We start from the raw sequence: 18,701 nt of genomic DNA, 5'->3' as shown, positions 1-18,701 counted from the left end.
TCCAAATAGGTCAACTACATTAAACTGCATTAAATTATCTAATACCACCCTTAAAATGGGAAGTCAAACAATACTACAACTGTTACCTTCAGTTGATGTGGAAATGCTGTTTAGAACAAAATAAATTACCATGTTTGTTTTTAATCACATTTATAATAAAACTCATTTAACTGAAGTTTATTTAGAAAGCAACTTATAAAAACCAAAGCAAAAAAACAACATCCATAGCTATTTAGACCTTTTAGAGACCTTTTGAAATTAAGCTTTTTGTGCAAAGTTGAACAAGATGTCTGTTGATGTTAATTCAATATCTAGAGCTGCAGCGATCATCTAGCAGCTGAATGGCTTCGTTCACTTCCTCCGCTGCCATTGCTAAAACTACAAGCAAGCTATAAGCCTATAACGGCGCAGAAAATTTGACGTCATCGTTCACAACTCTTCTGTTCGCTGATTGGCGAAAGTCAGCCAATCCAACTCAATGGGAGAAAGCCCAGACTGAGCTGTCAAGATTAGAATCGAGTGGAATTGGTCTGGAAGGCAGTGGCCAGGCTAAACTACAATACTTTGTTCTTCAACGGTAATATAACGCTAAGTAAACACGTAATGTCAACCCAGTCATCCTGCACACTGCACCTGGCACTTTTTTGGAGAAGAGGAAGGGTCCTCCTCCTGTCATTTCACATCCATCTCTTGTGATCCAAATGCCATTATCCTGTCCCTCTTTTACAACTAGACAACCTGTATTTTTTTTAAAACAGGTAAAAAAGAAAAAAGTAATACATTAATGAAAAACAGTACAAGACGACTGTATACCCACTTTCTCCTAAAATGTTTTTGCAATAAAGAACTATCAGCCTTTTTCTGGCCAGCCAGTATGTATGGATTTTAATTGATCAAGCAAATTAATCATTTATGCACCTTTATGGTGCATGTCCCTAACCCTAACCCATCTATAGATGGGACGAGACATGCATGCTAACCTGCTGTTCTGCAGCTTGTCCTGCATCTTGGACCCTCCATAAGACCTCTTGGACGTCTCATAAGATGAAGCTTATGAGACGAGCTGACGGCTGATATCAAAGCAACCTGGGCTTCCTGCACACCGCCGTGTCACAGTGAAGGAGATATTCATGCAAAAGGAGCAACGATCAAGTGTTGGGTGAATGGAGTGAACGCACTTTTTATTGCACCATACAATTCCATATTAAAAATAAAGCCATTATCGACTATATGGGATCATCTTCTGGAAAACTACATTTTGGGTTTTCATTAGCTGTAAGCTATAATCATCAAAATTAGCTGAAGTAAATATTTTGAACTACACCTCTAAAGAACTTTTCAGACATTTATTTTTCTGAGATGCACGTGTATCATTCTACATCGCATTCACTGGTGGCAGCATCATTAGAAGAATGGTTTCTTGCCAGTTGCTGGTTTCACTGTTAAGCGTTTGAGATATCTAGAAATACAGGATATCTGCTGTGTTTTCATAGCCTCTGCTAATTACACCAGGTCAAGTCAGTATTGAACATGTTAAAAGGCCCACAGGTCTAGACAGGCCTTTTTAGATCGTCTGCAGCCACCACCTTTTTTCTTCTTAAGAGGGTTTCAAGGTTTTTATTTATTTTTCACCACATGCAGCCAAAACCTACTCTGCACCTTTACTGATGATTACCATGGTCAACATTATGTTTAAGACAGAGTAGCTGTTTTCCCTTTTTACCAGAATAAAACTCCTAGCTTTAGCTAAAACAAAGACAACTATGATATAAAATATTGTTTACATATATGATTGAGTAACCAAACCAGATTTTCAGATTTATATGAAAGTTTACACTCAAAAAACTGTATGAATAACAAATGTTAAAATATTTTTTAAAAAGTCTAGTTGGGAAAAAGTCCATGTGTCAAAGTGCTACCAGTAAATTCATCCCAAATCTGTAAACATCTTGACTTTTGAGGCGCAGGATTTTCAAAAATACAAACAGAAAGTTTATGTTAAACTTATTTGTGGAATGTTTTTGCTCCATTTGCTAAAATATTTGGAAAATAGAAGCTCAATTTGTACATACACACATCAATAAGCTTATACATTCACAGAATCACTAAACGTCTCTTATAATTTACATAAGTTTATTTCTTATTCATACTGTACATCCAAAATATTTTTTTTAAAATCACATTTAAAACAAAAGTATTGCATTGTAATTTAAAGACCATTAGGATGGTAAATATTTAAAACAGAATCAGAGCATGCCAACAAAGCCACTCCTCACACTTTGTCACCTCCTACTCGAGTTATAGCTCTTTAACTCAAACACACTCAAACAAGATGTAATCTCCTTTTCCTTTACAACAATCTTCTGCAAAGCCGCTTATATTCACAGAAACAAATTAGCATGTGCATGTTAAGGGTATGGAACTCATTTTCTGAGATTTACAGCAAAGCTCTGGGTTTTAGGCACCAATTCTACTGATCGACTGTTTGCTCAAATGTTAATGCACTACATTTAAACCCAAAAGGAAACGTTATGATCAGGTAAGTTTTGCTTAACAGGATGAAAAGGAATCATATACTCTGAGGTAACAGTAGCTCTTTCTTTTTTTTTTTGCGTTTTAGTTCAAATAAGTGTGGTTGTAAAGGGAAATAACTTGAATCTGTAACAAGTCAGAGAAACATATCCAAGACGATGACACAGGCAAGTGGATTCTGTTGCAGTAATGACATAAAATAAAATCTGGATCACATTTTCCTGTCTGTCTGTCTGTCTGTCTGTCTGTCTGTCTGGGCCAAGACCACCTAAGGAGTCCTCCGTTACCACTGCTAGGTGTCTGACAGAGGTGATCCATAATTTCACACGTGAAGCTAGTCAGCCAGATTGTCTTGAAAAGCTGGCAAATGCTCTGAAAATTTTAATTTTAGACCAACTCTCTACTATTCTACAAAAAGGCCTTCCACCCAACAAGGAAGACTTCTTTCTAACCAGGAAAATATTTAAAGGAAAAGTTAGATTTTCTTTTTAGTGGTTGTGTGGAGTACTCATGAGAAGAAAGTGTAAAACTTGTATTTGATGAACAGAACACAAAGCCAGTATGAAGAATCTGGAAAAGAAAATCCTGGCAAATTAGCTCAAAATTATGTTTTCATTTGTTCTGTAACAAAATTTACTCTTGCTTAAGCCTCATTCTGAGCTGCTCTTAGTTTGACTTTCCAATGAGAATCCCTATGCCACATTCAGGAAACTGAAGTCACACTGATCAATAGACTTCTTAAAACCCCACTTGAAAAAATTTCCTTATAATCTGTGTTAAAAGTCAAATGCAGCGTTTAAGATTTTTAATGCCTAAAAGTAGAACTTTATTGTTAATCAATCAGAGTCTATGAATGTTTAGTTTTATGTTACGTTGCCAATTTTATTTACAGAGAGCCTGCCAAGTGACGTTTAACCAACGGGTGCAAATGTATGGAGTCTTGGTGAACTTTAAAGGCAGTGTATGGTATTCTTCACAAGGATAAATTCAGTTTGAAATGTTAAACACCTCGTGCTTTCATGTTATTAACCCATGACTTGTCTAAAATACTTACCTTGCATTGTAAAAAGGTCAGATAGGAGGTTCACACTGAACTGCTGCTTCTGGCTCTAAATCCCACTGCGATAACTGCACAAGCAGAAGCAGCCTCCATCCTGCGAATGTTAACCCGACAGGGAGCCTTGTGAGGAGCACAGCTGCTGTTTATTGATTTTAAAGTGAAGTTTGCATGGACTGTTGTCACAGAGAGGGTCCATTAAGCATGAGTGGGCTTATGCAATAAGCAGCTACAGCAGAGAAGTAAGAAGAAATCCACAGAGGAAAGCAGACTGTGGATTTGCCACTGAAGCAAAGGAGCAAAACAAGGAAGGGAGAAGTCACTGTTTTTTCCACTGTGGGACTAGCCGCTGGGCCCCTGCTGCTGCTTGTCCTGCCTGTGCTGCTCCAACCACTGTGAGATCTGCTCTTTGAGCTCCACGTTTGGCTTGATCTGGTCCATGGTGAGAGGACTGCGGTTGAACGGGTCGGTTTGGTCGCTGCACAGACGACATTATAAATAACAAGAAGTCACAGTTTTAGCGATTCAATTTTCAATTTCTGCATTCAGTTTTAAGAGTTGATTAAATGTCAGAAACATAACTTAGAGTACAGTGAAGGGCAAAAATTATACTTTATCTTAATCTAAAAAATAAATGTAAACATGAAACATAAATTACAGATCCTTTCAGCATTAAGATTTGTGACGTTTTTTAAAATAGAAAAACTAAGTGTTTTTCTCTTTAACTCTCACTTCAACTTTTGGTGCTGATGATACAGTAGATTTCTCCTCAATGAAAGAGAAAGGTCTCTATTCTATTCTATTTTTTTTTCCTTTTGCCCTAGGATGGGAATCCTGGCGTCAAGGGAAACAACTACCTTCAAGGGAATGAATTGTCTGTGGCACAACATGGTTTGTGCCATGATGAAGCCACATTGCTTGAGCAGTGAGCAGGCAAGCGGACCACTGAGGCAACCACACATGTTGTTTGTGAGCATAGAGTTTCTTTTTGCTTTTAACTTGTATTTGATTGCTGTCTGAAAAAAATATCTGCCAGTCTGTGGATCACGTTACTAAATAAATCAATAAGTAGCTGTAGTAGCAACTCAATTTTCCCTCAGCTCCAGCCAAATAAATACCAGCTTTTATATTAGCATTCTGACTTCCGTAGGAAACAAAACGTGTAGCGATAGTGAGCTTTTTGGGGCTAAACCACTAAATGGCTCATTCGTATAAATTAGGCTTTTCTGGTGATACAGTGTGCCGATGCCGATTTGAATCAGGGTCACAATGTTGGTCAAAACTGTAGTGAAAGTTAAAACGTTTAACCTCAATTCTACCAGAATTACAAACAAAAATTACAAATTTTTGTTTGTAATTTGGTCACAATCAGCACCGTACGTTAATATACAGCACGAATCAGGATATTTTCAGACTGTGTAATCCCTGAGTCAAGACACAACATTAGCAGTTAGCTTGCAGAAACCAAGCCAGCGACGCAATGTGCTGGACTGGTGCTTTGAAACAACATGAACGGACCAGGAAGAGGAACTGTTTCACTCTGCAGAAATGAACTGTTTGACCCGGTGAACAGATCATTTGAGTGAACTGATTCTAGAGACTGAGTACACTAAAATGAACTGCTGTCCCATCACTAATCTACAAAAGGAAAGACTGTAAAAATGGCATTTAAACAAATGAGTGACATGGTGTTGATTTTTCCCTCAGAAGTTACGAACCTGAGGAGATGTCTTGCTATAGTGGAACGATCTACAGTAACATTAGAAGAGGGAAGAAGAACAGGATCCAACATCAGGGTGGACATGATGGGGTCCAAGAATTCATCTGGAGCGTCTGCATACGTTTCCTCTTCCTGTTGCTGCCTGTCTGCATGGGACTAGAAACAAGTGATCCATGAAATAAATAAATAAATAATCATTACTGCTTCTGTTTTACTGACCACTAGAAAAAATATATTTCTGTCATAATACAGGAAAAAAAAAAAGATACCTTAATTTTATCTGCAAGGAGTCCAAACGCCACAATCATGTCACCAGGCTTGTTGATCTTCCTTAGCACACGGAGAGTCTGGGAGAAGAGCGTCGGCGAATACGATCGTCCGTCCTTCGGGACTGTGGCACAGAAATTTTCCTCATCACTGCAAAAGACAAACGCGTCATGTTCAAATTTTACTCAGAAGCTAACTTTCTACTTCGAAATCCATCTCTGCCACATGGAGAAAACACACAGATTTTAAAGCTGAACAAAGTGTCAATAAAAACAACAAAAACCATTGAAAAGATTCTTTACTTTATCAGATCAATTTATGACAGAGGAATCTTTGTGACATACCCCAGGTTTAGGTAGATTGTGCAGATGTCCGAAACGAGCTGCTGTGGCTTAAAGTCGAACTCGCTGAAGTCTTTGACTTTAAGTGCACCCATCTTTGGACCAACCAGGTGCTGCAAAAAGTAGTTCAACATCGAGATGATCCTCTCAGCCAGAAATGGGTGCACAAAGATGCCCTTGATCTCTGAGCGAGAGACGGAAACAGAAGGATCAATTATTTGAAATAATTTCTAATTCCAACACATCTTTCGATCTTTTAGGTGAGTTTTGGAGGAAAATGATTGAAACAGGAAATTAACACTTTAATAAGCGTCACAAACAATTTTTAAAAATCTCAGCCTGATTTTGCATCCATGTCCTCCAAAGCTGTATTATGGACCAAACACACTATTTAGCTAATCTAACTAATCTGGGGTTTGCCCAACAGTATAAGTGGTTTCCAGCCTTTACATTGATGTTCATAGTGAATTACAGAGGGAAATGGCTGCTACAGATTCCTGTGTAACTGTGGGATGTCCCTTAATACAAATACTGTCTTCCCAGTTGGTGTTAAGCCACATCTTCTGTTGCTTAAACTTAAAAAGAAAAAATAAAATGTATTCTTTTCCAACTCTAAAAAACAAAAATGTGTCAATAACCCAGAATACTGCCAGTGGCAGCAACATTTTATTTTTAAAGAAAATGTCAAACCATTTTTTCTGAAGGTCCAATTGAGGTAAATGTTTAATTTAGTTTGGCTTATTTGTTTATTATAAATATTTCAACTACCATGATATATATTTAGATAACTATTTATTTAAAAAGGAAGTAGCCAGAAGTATAAACTTAACTCGACTGTGCCCCCTTTCTTTGCTGTGTCTTATTTTAGACATTATTCTTTAAAAAAAGCATGTAATATTTGATACGAGGTGTAACACTTAAAAGTAATTCTGAAACAACATTCTCTCTTGCTCTGAGACTGCAGATGGAAACTAACATGAGCTAAATCTGGTGCAAAGCATCTTTTATTAAAGTTTATTGAACATGGTCCCTGTTACGTGAACTAATAAACTGAACTTACCTAAACTATTCAAGTGTCACTGAATTATAAAACGTTCCCTGTAGTTGTTTGGTGCATGTCTCTTAACATTTTCAGGTAAAATGTTATAATTTCAATATTTGGAGAGATTATTTAAACATTTAAATAATTTTCAAGGTAAAACAAAGGCTTATTATTTTGTGCAGTGTTTTTTTTTTTTTTTTTTTTTTCCCTGCCTGACCTGAGGTAAGGAAGGACAGTGTGCCGATAGTCTCATTGGACATGATATTGTGGAAGCGTCCCAGTTGTCCAAACATCTGCAGGCTTGACTCCTTTTCTCTTCGGGCATCAGGGGCCAGGCTTTCCCACTCCCCTCTGTCCCGCTCAAGCTGCAGAATCTTAATTTTACTCAAGTACTGCAGGAAAACAAAAACAAAAACTGACTTTAGTTACTCTGAGATCACAGCTAATGATCGGGGTTCCCAGTACATATTTGACACAAGGAATAAATGTGTCCTCAAGTGTTGTATGTTGAGAATTAATCTCCACCGGTCCCACCTGGATAGCCTCATCCAATAGGAAGATGGCATCATTCATGAGCAGGTTGAGGAACCTGAGGAACAGAGGGGGGTTCATGGCCTCCAGGTTCTCGGATGCATAGTTTGCCAAATGCTGAAACAAGCATGAAAAAAGCAGATAACCCAACATGGAATTAGAAGCATTTTAATTCATACTCCCATTTAACCAACAGCTTTCTTACTTTTTAGTTTGTTCAGAACATTGAAAAATTTAAGAAACTTCACTGAACTAGAAGAAGATGTTTTTGCACCCCTTTGTTTATTCTTGGTTAAAGTTTTTTATTCCTCTGGAATTAACCTTAAAATTATAAAATAGATTGTCAGAGTTCACCTGCTCTGTGACCAAACATCTATATTTTCAAATTAAAAGCCGGCCAGATCATCAACTCTGCATTATCTTTGAAAGCTTTACACCAATGTCTGTCATGAACGTCAGCAAGAAAGTTAAAGTGTATTTTCACGCTGTTATCCCAGCCATGATGTTCGCCTTTCCTGCTGTCTTAATTGAGCTGAATTGAATGGAATCATATTAAACATAGCTGAAGAGTTATGAATAAAATAGAGTTCACTTTTAATGCATAGGTAAAGTGAACTAAACCTAAGCGAAACTGAGTTGAATCACAAACTAATATTCTGTGAAACATCAAAGATGCTATACTGGGACAGCAAACTGGAAATCATACAAGAACACTTCAAAGTCAGAAAAACATCCAGGTTTCTAGTTATAAAGAAATACCAACCCCTTTACATAAAAAGGCAAAGCATTGAGATACCTAAGGTTCAGACATCGTTTGTTTATTCACCTTGATGCTCTCTCTGTAGCTGTCTTTGCTCCACATGTACTTCAGAATAGGATACATCGGTCTCCTGTAGTTGAATTTCTGTTCAAACTGATGAGGGTCACCTGGGTAAAGATGGAAAGAAAGTTAACAAGCTAAACTCTGCTTGTTTTACACCAAGCAGATTCTCATACTTTCAGTAGAACTCACAGGTAAACTCACGCAATTAATCTATGTGAAACATCAAACTTTGATCCAGATCTTGTTTTCAGCTCTGACCTGTCTTTTTAGACGAGGCTGATTTAATCGTAGTCTTAAATAATTGTTTAAAATCAGTAGTAATGACGGAAACACAGTATCAGGAGCAGGTTCCGCTAGATAAACGACGTGGACAAATTTAACCCTAAGAAATGAACTTTGACCCACCTGTAAATTCAATGTCGACAAACACAGTGATGAGGGCCTCAGCCAGCTGAGGTGCGTGGACGTAGGAGCAGAAAACTCTCTCCCTCTGGAAAATGATGGGCTGAGAAGCACCAGGAGCCAGCGGCTCCATGTGAGGCATCACGGCTTCCAACACTTCTGCAAGCTTTGCTCTTAAATGGGGATTCTTCATCCTGGTTCGCATTTCAAACATGGGGGATCACAGAGACAGGTTGAAAGATAAATATAGGGCTGAAACGCTTAGTCAAAAAAAAAAGTCAATTTGCTACAAGAACACACTCAGAGCAATAATTAAAAGTGGTAGAAAAAATGTATACATATATATATTGCATTTAAGATAAAAAATATATATGCTTTTCTTTAAACCTGTTCTACTCAGAACTGCTCTAGTGGCAGTTTTAGCTTCACCTAGACCAGATTCTGTAAAAATCTCTTGTTAAGCACCTTTTGCATCCAATTATTAATAATCAGTTAACTTATAAAAACAGTCAACAAATCAGCTCTACATTGTATTGATGCCAAGTCAAGCAGAAAGGCCTGAGATTTTCACACGCTGATGTTAGAAGGATCTATTTAGCTGCAGATGCATCCTTTGCTACAGATGATCAAGTGTTCACTGTAGGAATCTTCTTGTTGCATTTTAGGCAAGAACATTTTGGTTTTCTTACTTGAAAAGGAATGAATGTTTTTAATTATTTGTATTTTTATGTAAAATAAGCTTAAGTGGCTACATGAAAAATCTGCAGACTGTGGCAAATTTTTTCAAATGCGATTCATCAATTAATCGCCAGAGTAATCGATCACTAAAATAATCGTCACGCACTTCTCCACGTTTCCCATGAAGACAGTTATGAAGTTAAGGATCTGCTCCAGGCTTTCTGCGGAAGTCTCCAAGATATCTTCTGCAAAGCGGCGCAGGAAGATGAAGAAGTCTCCCAAGTTTTCTGCAAAAAACTCTGACAAAAAATAAAAACAGCCCAGGGTTACTTGCGACTGTTGTGTTCAGGGACTTTCAGCTTTTCTCAATGAGCGTATTCTGAGTAACTAACCACAGCCACATTACACAAACAGCTGCAACCATTTTAAAATGTATTTTATTATCCCTCAGCCAAGCCTCTGACATACCTGGTACGTAGCAGAGCATGGTGTTGTGCTGCGATGCCAGGGGAAAGCTGAGTGCTACATGTTCGGGCCCCTGGTTTCCCATGCTCAGCTGAACAAGCAGAGCAGCAGTGGAAGCTTGCAGGTTAAGGCAACATTGCAGCATGGCGGGCTGCGTCGTGGCAGCTTTGGTTGACAGATACACGATCATCAGACGCTCAAACTGCTCCAGGAGCTGCTCGGACAGCGGGCTGCCCGCGCGCTGGGCGTCCTGCCAGGTCACCTGGAGCTGATGGAGCGACTGGTTCATCTTGACCATCTGCTCATGGAGTCTGGGCGGACACACACACGCACGCACACACACACGCACACACACACGCCACACAAGTACAGGGTTTGATAAGAATGAAAACGTTTTCTATAAAACTGGGAGATTGCCGTCAAGTGATTCGTACCGGTGAAAGCCAAGATGCAGGGTGAGCTGCGTGAAGACGAGGTTTTCAGTCAGCAGGCTGTAGGTTTGTGCAGACTCCACCTGCTGCTGAAGGGGCAAAGGAGTCAAGCAGGTCTCCTTCTCAAGACCTGTGAAAGGAATATTTACTCGGTAATTAGTATTAATGCTAACAATTGTTCCTTCAAACACTGCAGGCGTTCGCTACACCGAAACAAATTCATAAAGTGCTTTACAAAATATTCACACCCCTAAAACTTTTTCATATTTTGTAACTTTATAACCACAAACCTTTTTGTATTTTATGAGAGAAGATTATATGTAATAAATAGACCAATAAAAACAGATACTTGACTTTTGCGAGGCACTTAACCCCAGTTTGCCAAATGGCCCGACTGTGTGGATGTGAGTGTCTTTGGCTGTGTTTGTGCAGCAGGTCTTGATGCTCACTTCCAGCCACTAAAATACTTTTTTTTTTCTTTGCGTGGTTCTTCATACTACTAATTAAATGAGATGTCAACAACACTTGTGTGTGAATGGTTTACGACCCAAAGTCATATAAAATGCGACGTGACTGTTTACGCTGCATACGCTTTGAAAACAATCGACTAAGTAGTCGAATTAGTACCACATATTCAAGTGGCACAGGCCTGATACTTTTTGTTTTGGGATGGAAAGATCAGAACTGGGCTGTTCAGTCTGCCGTGACGTGTCAGATATAGGTGACATATGAGCAAAAAAAGTGGATTTGGGTCGCATTTGCCTGCTGTGTGCTTCGGTGTAAATATTTGTTGCATCTTTTTCATTCTACGGCACAATTATGTGCTTGCTTGTGTAGGTTTGTCACATAACACTCCAATTAAATCCATTAAAGTTTGTTGTTGTGACGGGTCATGAGCGTGAAAAGCTCCAAAGGCAGAGTATGAAAACCTTGACATCTCATATAATGACCTCTTGCGTGGATGCTGCGATCACGCCGGACTTCTTCGCTCAGGTCTTTGTGGCAGCAGTATGTCGGGTCGAAGGCTAGCAGCTTGGGTGAACGGGGCTTGCAGAACGGCTGGCACAGCTTCAGCAGAGTGGCCCCCAGGTTGAGGAAAAACGCATCGGAGGCGTACATTTGGAAGAAGAGCTCTGGCACCTGGTTGGCCCATATCTTAGCACGACCCACGTTCGCCTCCAGACAGCGGCCAAGCCAGGTCAGCAGCAAGTGGCGCGTCTCACCGGCCGGCTGCAGCAAGCTCCTCAAGATCTGGTGCAGTTTTTCATGAAATTGACCCATGAACTGCAACAAGAAGAATTTGGCGAAGCTTAGTTTCCTTCTCGTAAAAATGCCAGCAAAGCAAACTGATGACGGCCACATACCTGGTGAATGTTGGCTTCCTGGACCTTTGTCTCCTGGGCACTGGAGCGAGAAGGGTTCAGGAAGTAGCCATGGCCCTCTACGACACCCGGAGTTTTCAGCAAGCAGGATATGTTCAAAATCACCCCCAGCAGGCTGCTCTGGTACTGCAGACCATTAGCTGGGTCTTTGGGCTGAATGTGCTCCATCAACACCTGCAAACACCAAAGAGGAACGGACGGGATGACGCTAAAGGACGGCCTCGTGAAAATGTGGCTCAGATTACATGTCTGGTTTTGTCTTCTGACCTTGGCGATGTCCTTATTGTGACAAAAATAGAGGAGAACATCCAGGTAGTAGTAGAGTAGAGGCTGGCAAAGGTCCAAATCTTTGACGCGCCCCTGGAAGATATCAAAAACCGGAACTATCACCTCCTCAAAGGTGCGCACCTCTTGGTCAGAGAATATGCCAGCAAGGACCTCCTCCAGGAACACAATCACGTCCTCGGAGCCTGAAACACCGGGAGTGTGTGGAAAGAATATTTTACTGAGCGCAGATGAAAGTAAAACTGATAGTCAGGACTCTTAGCTCCAAAGATGGACCTACGTGCTGCTCTGAAACCGTCAAGCCACAAGTCCAGAAGCTGTTCGTAGACGTTCTGGTTGACGTAAATCTCTGGGGTGAGCAGAACGGTGCGCGCGTTGGACACCGTAAGGTTCTTGCAGCGTATGGCAAATGAGTGTAATTTCTCTGGGACTTTTGTCAACTGGTTGCAAAGACAGAAAGGAATTCATCAAGTTACTTTGGAAGATGGATGATGCTTATGCTCCAGTTTGAGTAAATATTCTTTAAAGGAAAAAAAAGTGTACCTCCTCCTTTGCCCTCTGGTAAGAAGCAAAGAGGTAAGGGATGGCACATTTCTCTCCAGCGTCCCGGTCAGCCGACAGGTTCACTGCACTGCAGGAGGTCATGTAGATGAGATGGTTTCCTGGCTCCAGGAGCAGCAGGCGGTTAAACAGGGCCTACAGGGGAAGCAAAAGCACCCCAGAGCTCATTTCATTCATGTTTCTAAGGCGAAAGACACTGCTACAAAACGAAATGTTCTCTAAACTGAATCAAAATCAATGGAAGTAGAGTGCTGCTTAAACATTGTTACAAAATAATGTATGATTTAGCGGTGCACGAATTGCAGTTTTTCTGACTGATCATCAATTACCGATCTTTAAAAATGCTAACCCGGCGATCTTAAATTTTGTCCCATACACATTTTTATGCCTGAAATGTTGCTAACATAGCAAGAAAGTCATCAAATGGCAACAGTGGGGTGACTATTATTAACTACAAATGTGCAGACATGACCCAGTGGGCCGGCCTGTCAGTCAAACCTCTCTCACGGCACAGGAGAAGAGGACAGTCGCTGATTTCTGGACCTATGCAGAGATAAATCGGTGGATAAAATTGGCTCCACATGTAAGTATCGGCTGATCACAATCTCCCAAAATTAAATTGGAACGGATAACTCAGCAGACTCTAATTAGATCAGATGATATTTTCTGTGGTTTTTGTCAATAATTCATGAAAAACTACCAAAAGGATATGTAATAATGACTAGCCTAGACTAGAATATAGTTTTTGTCCCTCAGTAAGGTAGTTCCTGGTCTACAGTAGCAAACAGGTGGCAAATAAAAGCACACACTGTATATAAAATAATAGTTAAAAAGAAAAGCCGTGAATAAACCAGAAATTTAAACTGAAGCAGTTTAAATTTCATGCTGGAATGCAAACATATCTTTAGAAATTGTGCTACATATAATTTTTAACATGGTTTTTAACCTGCTCTACGTTGTCCTTATCCAGCCAATCCTGGCCGTCAAGATCTGCAGCCATTTCTTCCAGGTAAACGCATCGAGGAGGGATCCCATTGCCTCCTCTCAGACTGGGGTCGCCTGGTGTGAACAAAAGAAATCCCAAAATTAAAATATGTGATATATTTCAAACTTGACATAAAGTAAAGAATAAAACAAGCCAAATACAACTTTATTCCAGAAGTAAATCAAATTTACCCCCACACTCAATAATAAGCTGCACTGACTGGCCTTTTTATTAGATATTTTGGCAGCAGATCAACTCATTCAAGCATCAAGATGTAGAATTCAAGAGGCCTTGAGCATCTCTCTGGTTTACAGAGAATGATCCAAAAAAAGTCTGCAGTTTTGTGGACAAAAAAAAATCCTTGTTGATATCAGATGTCAGAGAATGACAAACTGGTTTGAGATGACAGAAAAAAGTTTCACAAGCTCAAAGAACGAATGATTACAAGATATGAACCTGGAGGAGAAGTTGATCCATCAGCAGCAGAAGCCTACACCCAATGCTACTGCTGTCTGCCAAGAACAGGAAATGAGGCTATAATTCACACATGCTAACAAAATATTACCAGATTGGAAAAACATCACCTGGTCCAATAAGACTAAAAAAAAAAATCAAATAACAGGGTCAGAATATGGCTTTAAGGGGCGGTGCTATGTATTTTCCAGGCACATAGTCTGATTCTATAAGACGGTCAAGTAATTTATTGCCTTTAGTTGTTATGAAAATGCTGTATCAAACATAACTTAAAAGAAATTTGACTTTGCAATATAGCTGTATCCGACGCGCCTGATGCTCAAAACGCGTTTGGTGTGAACGCACCATTAGGAGCCCCTGAATGGTTGCCACGGGAGGTTCAAGGACTCCTCAAAGCAACGTTCAGGTATGTTTTTGATGAGGGAATTACATCCTAACATGATATAAAGCTCAAAAAAGTCCATTTTGTCTAGTAACAAATCATGGTTTGGTTGTCATATCTCCATCTGGTCCAGCATCTTTGGTTTGTGGTGAACAGGACTCCTGATATAAAACACAAAGGAACCAAAAGCACAGCATCTACTTACAACACAGAGGTGAAGACTCGCTCGTGCAGGAAATGTGCGAGGACAGCAGGTGGCATTGAGGGGGGGGGGGGGGGGGGGGGGGTCCTATAATACATCTTCTGAACATCATGACTCATTTTTTAACAGTCTGTGTGACGAGAGACCCAGCCAGCTCACAGCAAGGCCATGCAGCGGTGGAGGTCTTTGTGTCATCTGTAAGTGTGGTGACTCATTTCTGCCTGGAAAGTTTGGCTTTTAAAAGATAATGAGCTGCATCCAAGAACGTCCCCAGAGCAAAACAGACCCTGCAACTATTTATGATCAGTCTTGTCATCAGCAAAGCCTCTCGCTTTCAACTCTCCGCTTTTCATGTGAAAGAAAGACCTCCAAGTAAAACATCTTTTACTGGCAATATTCAACTGATTTACTTTTTAACTGCATTTGACAAACGTGTCTCGTCTCAGTTGGAAAATCGTCCAACTGAGACGAACTTACCTCAGCAACCGTGATCTCAGAACCGAGGAGTTTCCTGAGATGCTGCTATGGTTAATACCAAGTAAGACACACTAATTGCTAAGTACCCCTTGGTTTTTGGATAAAACACATCTTCCAAATACTAGAAGATTTTACCAACTGGTGTCACCTTAAAGGCAAACGCACTTAAAAGCTGCCAGACAGCATTGACCCTCTGACATATTCATCACAATATCAGAACACCAGGCTGCGAGTGTTTTAACCCAGCAAACTTTACCTCAAAATAATCAGCTTGTACTCACTGTTATCAAGTGTGATCAGAAATATTCTCTGGATCATGTGGTTGACATTGAGCTGTTCACAAAGCTCCTGCCGGGACCGGAAGGAGCGACTGATTTCTGCTATGGAGTCGTTGTCGTCGACGCTGTCGGTGGCGGAAACCTCCGACTCTGAGTGGCTTCCTCCCGAGTCCTCCGCTGCGGCAGCAGACAGAGCGAGGTCAGATGAAAAGATTGTATTGGCTTTGGAAGCTTAAATTATTACTCATTAATAGTCTTCAAGTGTTTATGATATGTGACTTCATACTTTAAGAGCATCACATAATCTCTGCAAAAAAGTCACATTTCTGTTTCGCTGGTTATTTGTTTCGACAATTTCAATAAATTTGATGCCTTTAGAAAGCCTGAGACCGGGTGAAGGACAATTTAAGCAAATATTGGTAAATGTGAATATATTTTACCCTGTTCCTATGCAGATAAGAGAAAATGCACAATAGACTGAAACTTGTGCGTTCGACTCCTGTTTATAAAATTCACTGAAATTGCACCTTGTACAATAATTTCACACCAGGTGAAAAAAAAAAAAAAACAGTTAAAATGAATCATTAAAACCTTCAAATCCATTTATGCAAGTGGTAAGTGTGTATGTAAAAGAAGTAGGTCAATAAATAAATAAATAAATAAATAAATAGTTTAAAATTTTTAATAAAAAACAATTATCCCTCCAGTCGAGAAATTCTACAGTAAAACAAGATAGTAAAGATATTAAACTTTTACCAGTTGATGAAATTACATCATAAAAACTGGGGCTTTATTTGATTAGTCTGGATTATTATTACTAGTGAACAACTGGCATAAACAACAGATGCTGCAAATGTTTTGCTAAAACCTGCTGTGACTTTTTTTTTTTTTTTAATGAAGAAACAGCAGAGATGAACTGAGGAACCCAGCAAGGTCAAAACAACTAACATCTCTTAAAAGTAGAGGAATACTGAAGAAAACCTCTATGTACTGAAGCTCCATGGAGGTTCAGCTAAAACTGTTCCACTGAGACAACGAGGACGAAATAATGTATTTTATCCTTCAAAATAAATACATAAAAACATGTTTATTACCTTTATCCAACATATCAGGAAGGCACATCGCAACAAACAGTTCTGAACTATACATTCAGTGTGTGGATGTTGTAATGGACTGACTTTTAACTCTACTCACATGGTGGTTTAGAAGTTTGCGGTTGCTGTTGTGGGTTTTGGCTTGATGCAAACTGCTTGGCATCAGCCAGTGAGGTGAAGAGGGCAACGAAGGGGTTGCAGGAGATGTTGTGATTGTTGTTGCCCTGGTCAGTCATCTCACTGGGGCTCAACACTCACTCCATTTAAGATCCCAGCCTTTAGGAGCAATGCAGATAAAGCGAATATTGATCAAATAAATCACATGTGTCAAACTCAAGGCCCGTGGGCCAAATTTGGCCCGCCATAGCTTTTCATGTGGCCCTCTAGATTCTAGAGTAAACACTAAGTGAGCTTAAATATGTTATCAATCAAGTCAATGCAGTTTTTATCTGTTTACTGTCAAATTATATCAATCAGTCCCTCCATTTTCTTGAGAATTTTTGTGGAAATTCATGTAAAATCAACAAATCCCTCCAATTTTTTGCGCTAATAATTGGGAGTTTATTGGAGATTTTTCTCAAAAGTTGCCAAAAACTTTCTTACTTGTATCAAAACATCTGTCTCAGCCTTAATTGATGTCAGATTACAGTCTATGGTCTATTCAGCGAGTAATAAAAGTCACATTTACTGTCATAAGTAAGGGTAAATATCGCAAATATTTCCAAATTAGTACCATCAACACTTTGATTGTTATTGCAAAAAAAAAAAAATCACAAAAAGAATCACAAAATCTTGAAGGGACTGAAAAGATGTTCAAGTTTTATCAATACATTCTGGCACAACCGGCCTTTTAAGAGCATTCATAATCTTCATTTGGCCCAAAACAAAAATGAGTTTGACACCCCTGAAATAAATGATCACATTAGTAATTACTGTGGTCCAGGTGTGATGTTAATGTTATCACAGTCCCTCTTGGTGAACCTCCACTCAACTCTGACAACCTCTAACAGGTCTTTTTCCCAGGATTGTCTCATATTTAACTGTTCATCTTTCTATCGACTCTGACCTGCATCATGATGAGGCCATGTTTGACCTTTGTGTGGTGTATTCAGGGTTAGTTTCCCAGTAAACATGTTTTGCTTAGAGGCCAATAAGCTACATTTTGGTCGTATCAAGGTCGTAATATTGAAATGTTGTGATGTGAATCTCAGTTGCAACGTTGTTTTCTTTTCTCTTTCCTCATCTGTGATTCCATCACTGTGACTTTTAGCATTTTGAGGAAAGTTATTTGAATCTGCAGCGAGACTCTACATATTAGATTAGCATGTAAAATGCCACATTACAGTTATTTTGTAGAAGCGTGTGTAATTGTCCTTCCACTTCAATGATACACCATCTTCTGTTGGTTGAGCACATAAAACAAAACAAAACAAAACACAACACAGTCAAATTTGTGGTTACAGTTGAACACATTTTCAAGGTTATGAATACCTTGCAAGTAGGTGACCACCTTGACGAATGTGTTTTCACATTATGCTCAAAAAGTTTGGATTTCTCTTTTTTACAAAAAGGAAATTATCATAACTCAATCATGTTCTGAGCAATTATTATAAGAATGCTGCCGTTAGCACCAAGTTTACCAATATTAACTAATAAAGCATCTGTTGGAAGCTGACAAAAATAAACGCCATCACAAAATACCGCTTAGATGAACCCGTTATTGAATACCTTTGAAGGTTTTCGATGTGAAACATAAAGAGACCGTGTGAATCTACAAAATCTAACAGAATGAACATCCACTGCTGCTACCCAACATGCTGCTCACCTGTCAACAGATTAACCGTCGTCTCACCATATTGGTCACTTGAAACAAAAACTCCTGCATTTATTTAGCTGTCTCTTAGGTTTATTTCGTTCTACACTAGAGATGGAATAACAACCACTAAGCAGCTTTAAAAGCAGAGGCAGGTTTCGACAGTTGACACTGCTTAGCTAACTGGTGGCTAGTTAGCTCTTACGTGGAGCAACAAGCTAAACTGTCATGCCGTCTCCACGGATCAACTTCAGCGTTTGTTTAAACTCTCAACACGAGGACTTAGCGTGTTTTCAGTCTAAGTAATGTGTATAAACAATATAGAGAGCTGCCGTACCTGTCTGGTAAGTAGAAGTTGGAATATTTGGTTAGAACAAAAAATGCTACAACGAAGCCAGGGGGGGGGGGGGGGGGTTCTTTTTAAAAAAAAAAACCCACCCCATGGGAAAAAATGCAAGGGGGGGGGGGCTTTTTTTTAT

The 18,701-nt window shown here is 39.5% G+C and overlaps 1 protein-coding gene across 2 annotated transcripts; it reads right to left on the bottom strand.

Annotated features, from left to right (window-relative positions):
- Positions 1-2,118: 2,118 nt before the first annotated feature.
- ube4a (ubiquitination factor E4A (UFD2 homolog, yeast)) lies at positions 2,119-18,632 on the bottom strand. Of its 2 annotated transcripts, none has more exons than XM_015048518.1 (20): positions 18,560-18,632; positions 16,510-16,685; positions 15,319-15,492; positions 13,464-13,576; positions 12,500-12,652; positions 12,237-12,396; positions 11,939-12,141; positions 11,654-11,845; positions 11,240-11,573; positions 10,293-10,419; positions 9,862-10,169; positions 9,560-9,692; positions 8,719-8,909; positions 8,317-8,417; positions 7,494-7,607; positions 7,177-7,351; positions 5,921-6,101; positions 5,579-5,726; positions 5,308-5,465; positions 2,119-4,067 (listed from the first exon to the last, which is right to left on the bottom strand). In XM_015048518.1, the coding sequence occupies exons 2-20, from the start codon at positions 16,643-16,645 to the stop codon at positions 3,932-3,934; spliced, it is 3,237 nt and encodes a 1,078-aa protein (XP_014904004.1). In that variant the 5' UTR covers positions 16,646-16,685; positions 18,560-18,632; the 3' UTR covers positions 2,119-3,931. The 2 variants fall into 2 exon arrangements, with proteins under 2 accessions (XP_014904004.1, XP_014904005.1); XM_015048519.1 differs by lacking the exon at positions 18,560-18,632 and adding an exon at positions 18,235-18,495.
- Between the last annotated feature and the right edge of the window lie 69 nt (positions 18,633-18,701).

Source organism: Poecilia latipinna, unplaced genomic scaffold, assembly GCF_001443285.1.
Source record: "Poecilia latipinna isolate Pla-1442-1.1 unplaced genomic scaffold, P_latipinna-1.0 Scaffold889, whole genome shotgun sequence".
NCBI classification, from domain to species: Eukaryota; Metazoa; Chordata; class Actinopteri; order Cyprinodontiformes; family Poeciliidae; genus Poecilia; species Poecilia latipinna.
Note: the sequence above shows the minus strand (reverse complement) of the source record. Positions and strands in the feature narration are given on the sequence as shown.

Coding starts and splice junctions, on each gene's coding strand:
- ube4a (XM_015048518.1), bottom strand. CDS start 16,645: ATGACTGACCAGGGCAACAACAATCACAACATCTCCTGCAACCCCTTC. Junction 12,653..13,463: donor ATAAGGACAACGTAGAGCAG/GTTAAAAACCAT, acceptor CTTCCCCTGTAG/GCCCTGTTTAACCGCCTGCT. Junction 7,352..7,493: donor TATTGGATGAGGCTATCCAG/GTGGGACCGGTG, acceptor GTTTTCCTGCAG/TACTTGAGTAAAATTAAGAT.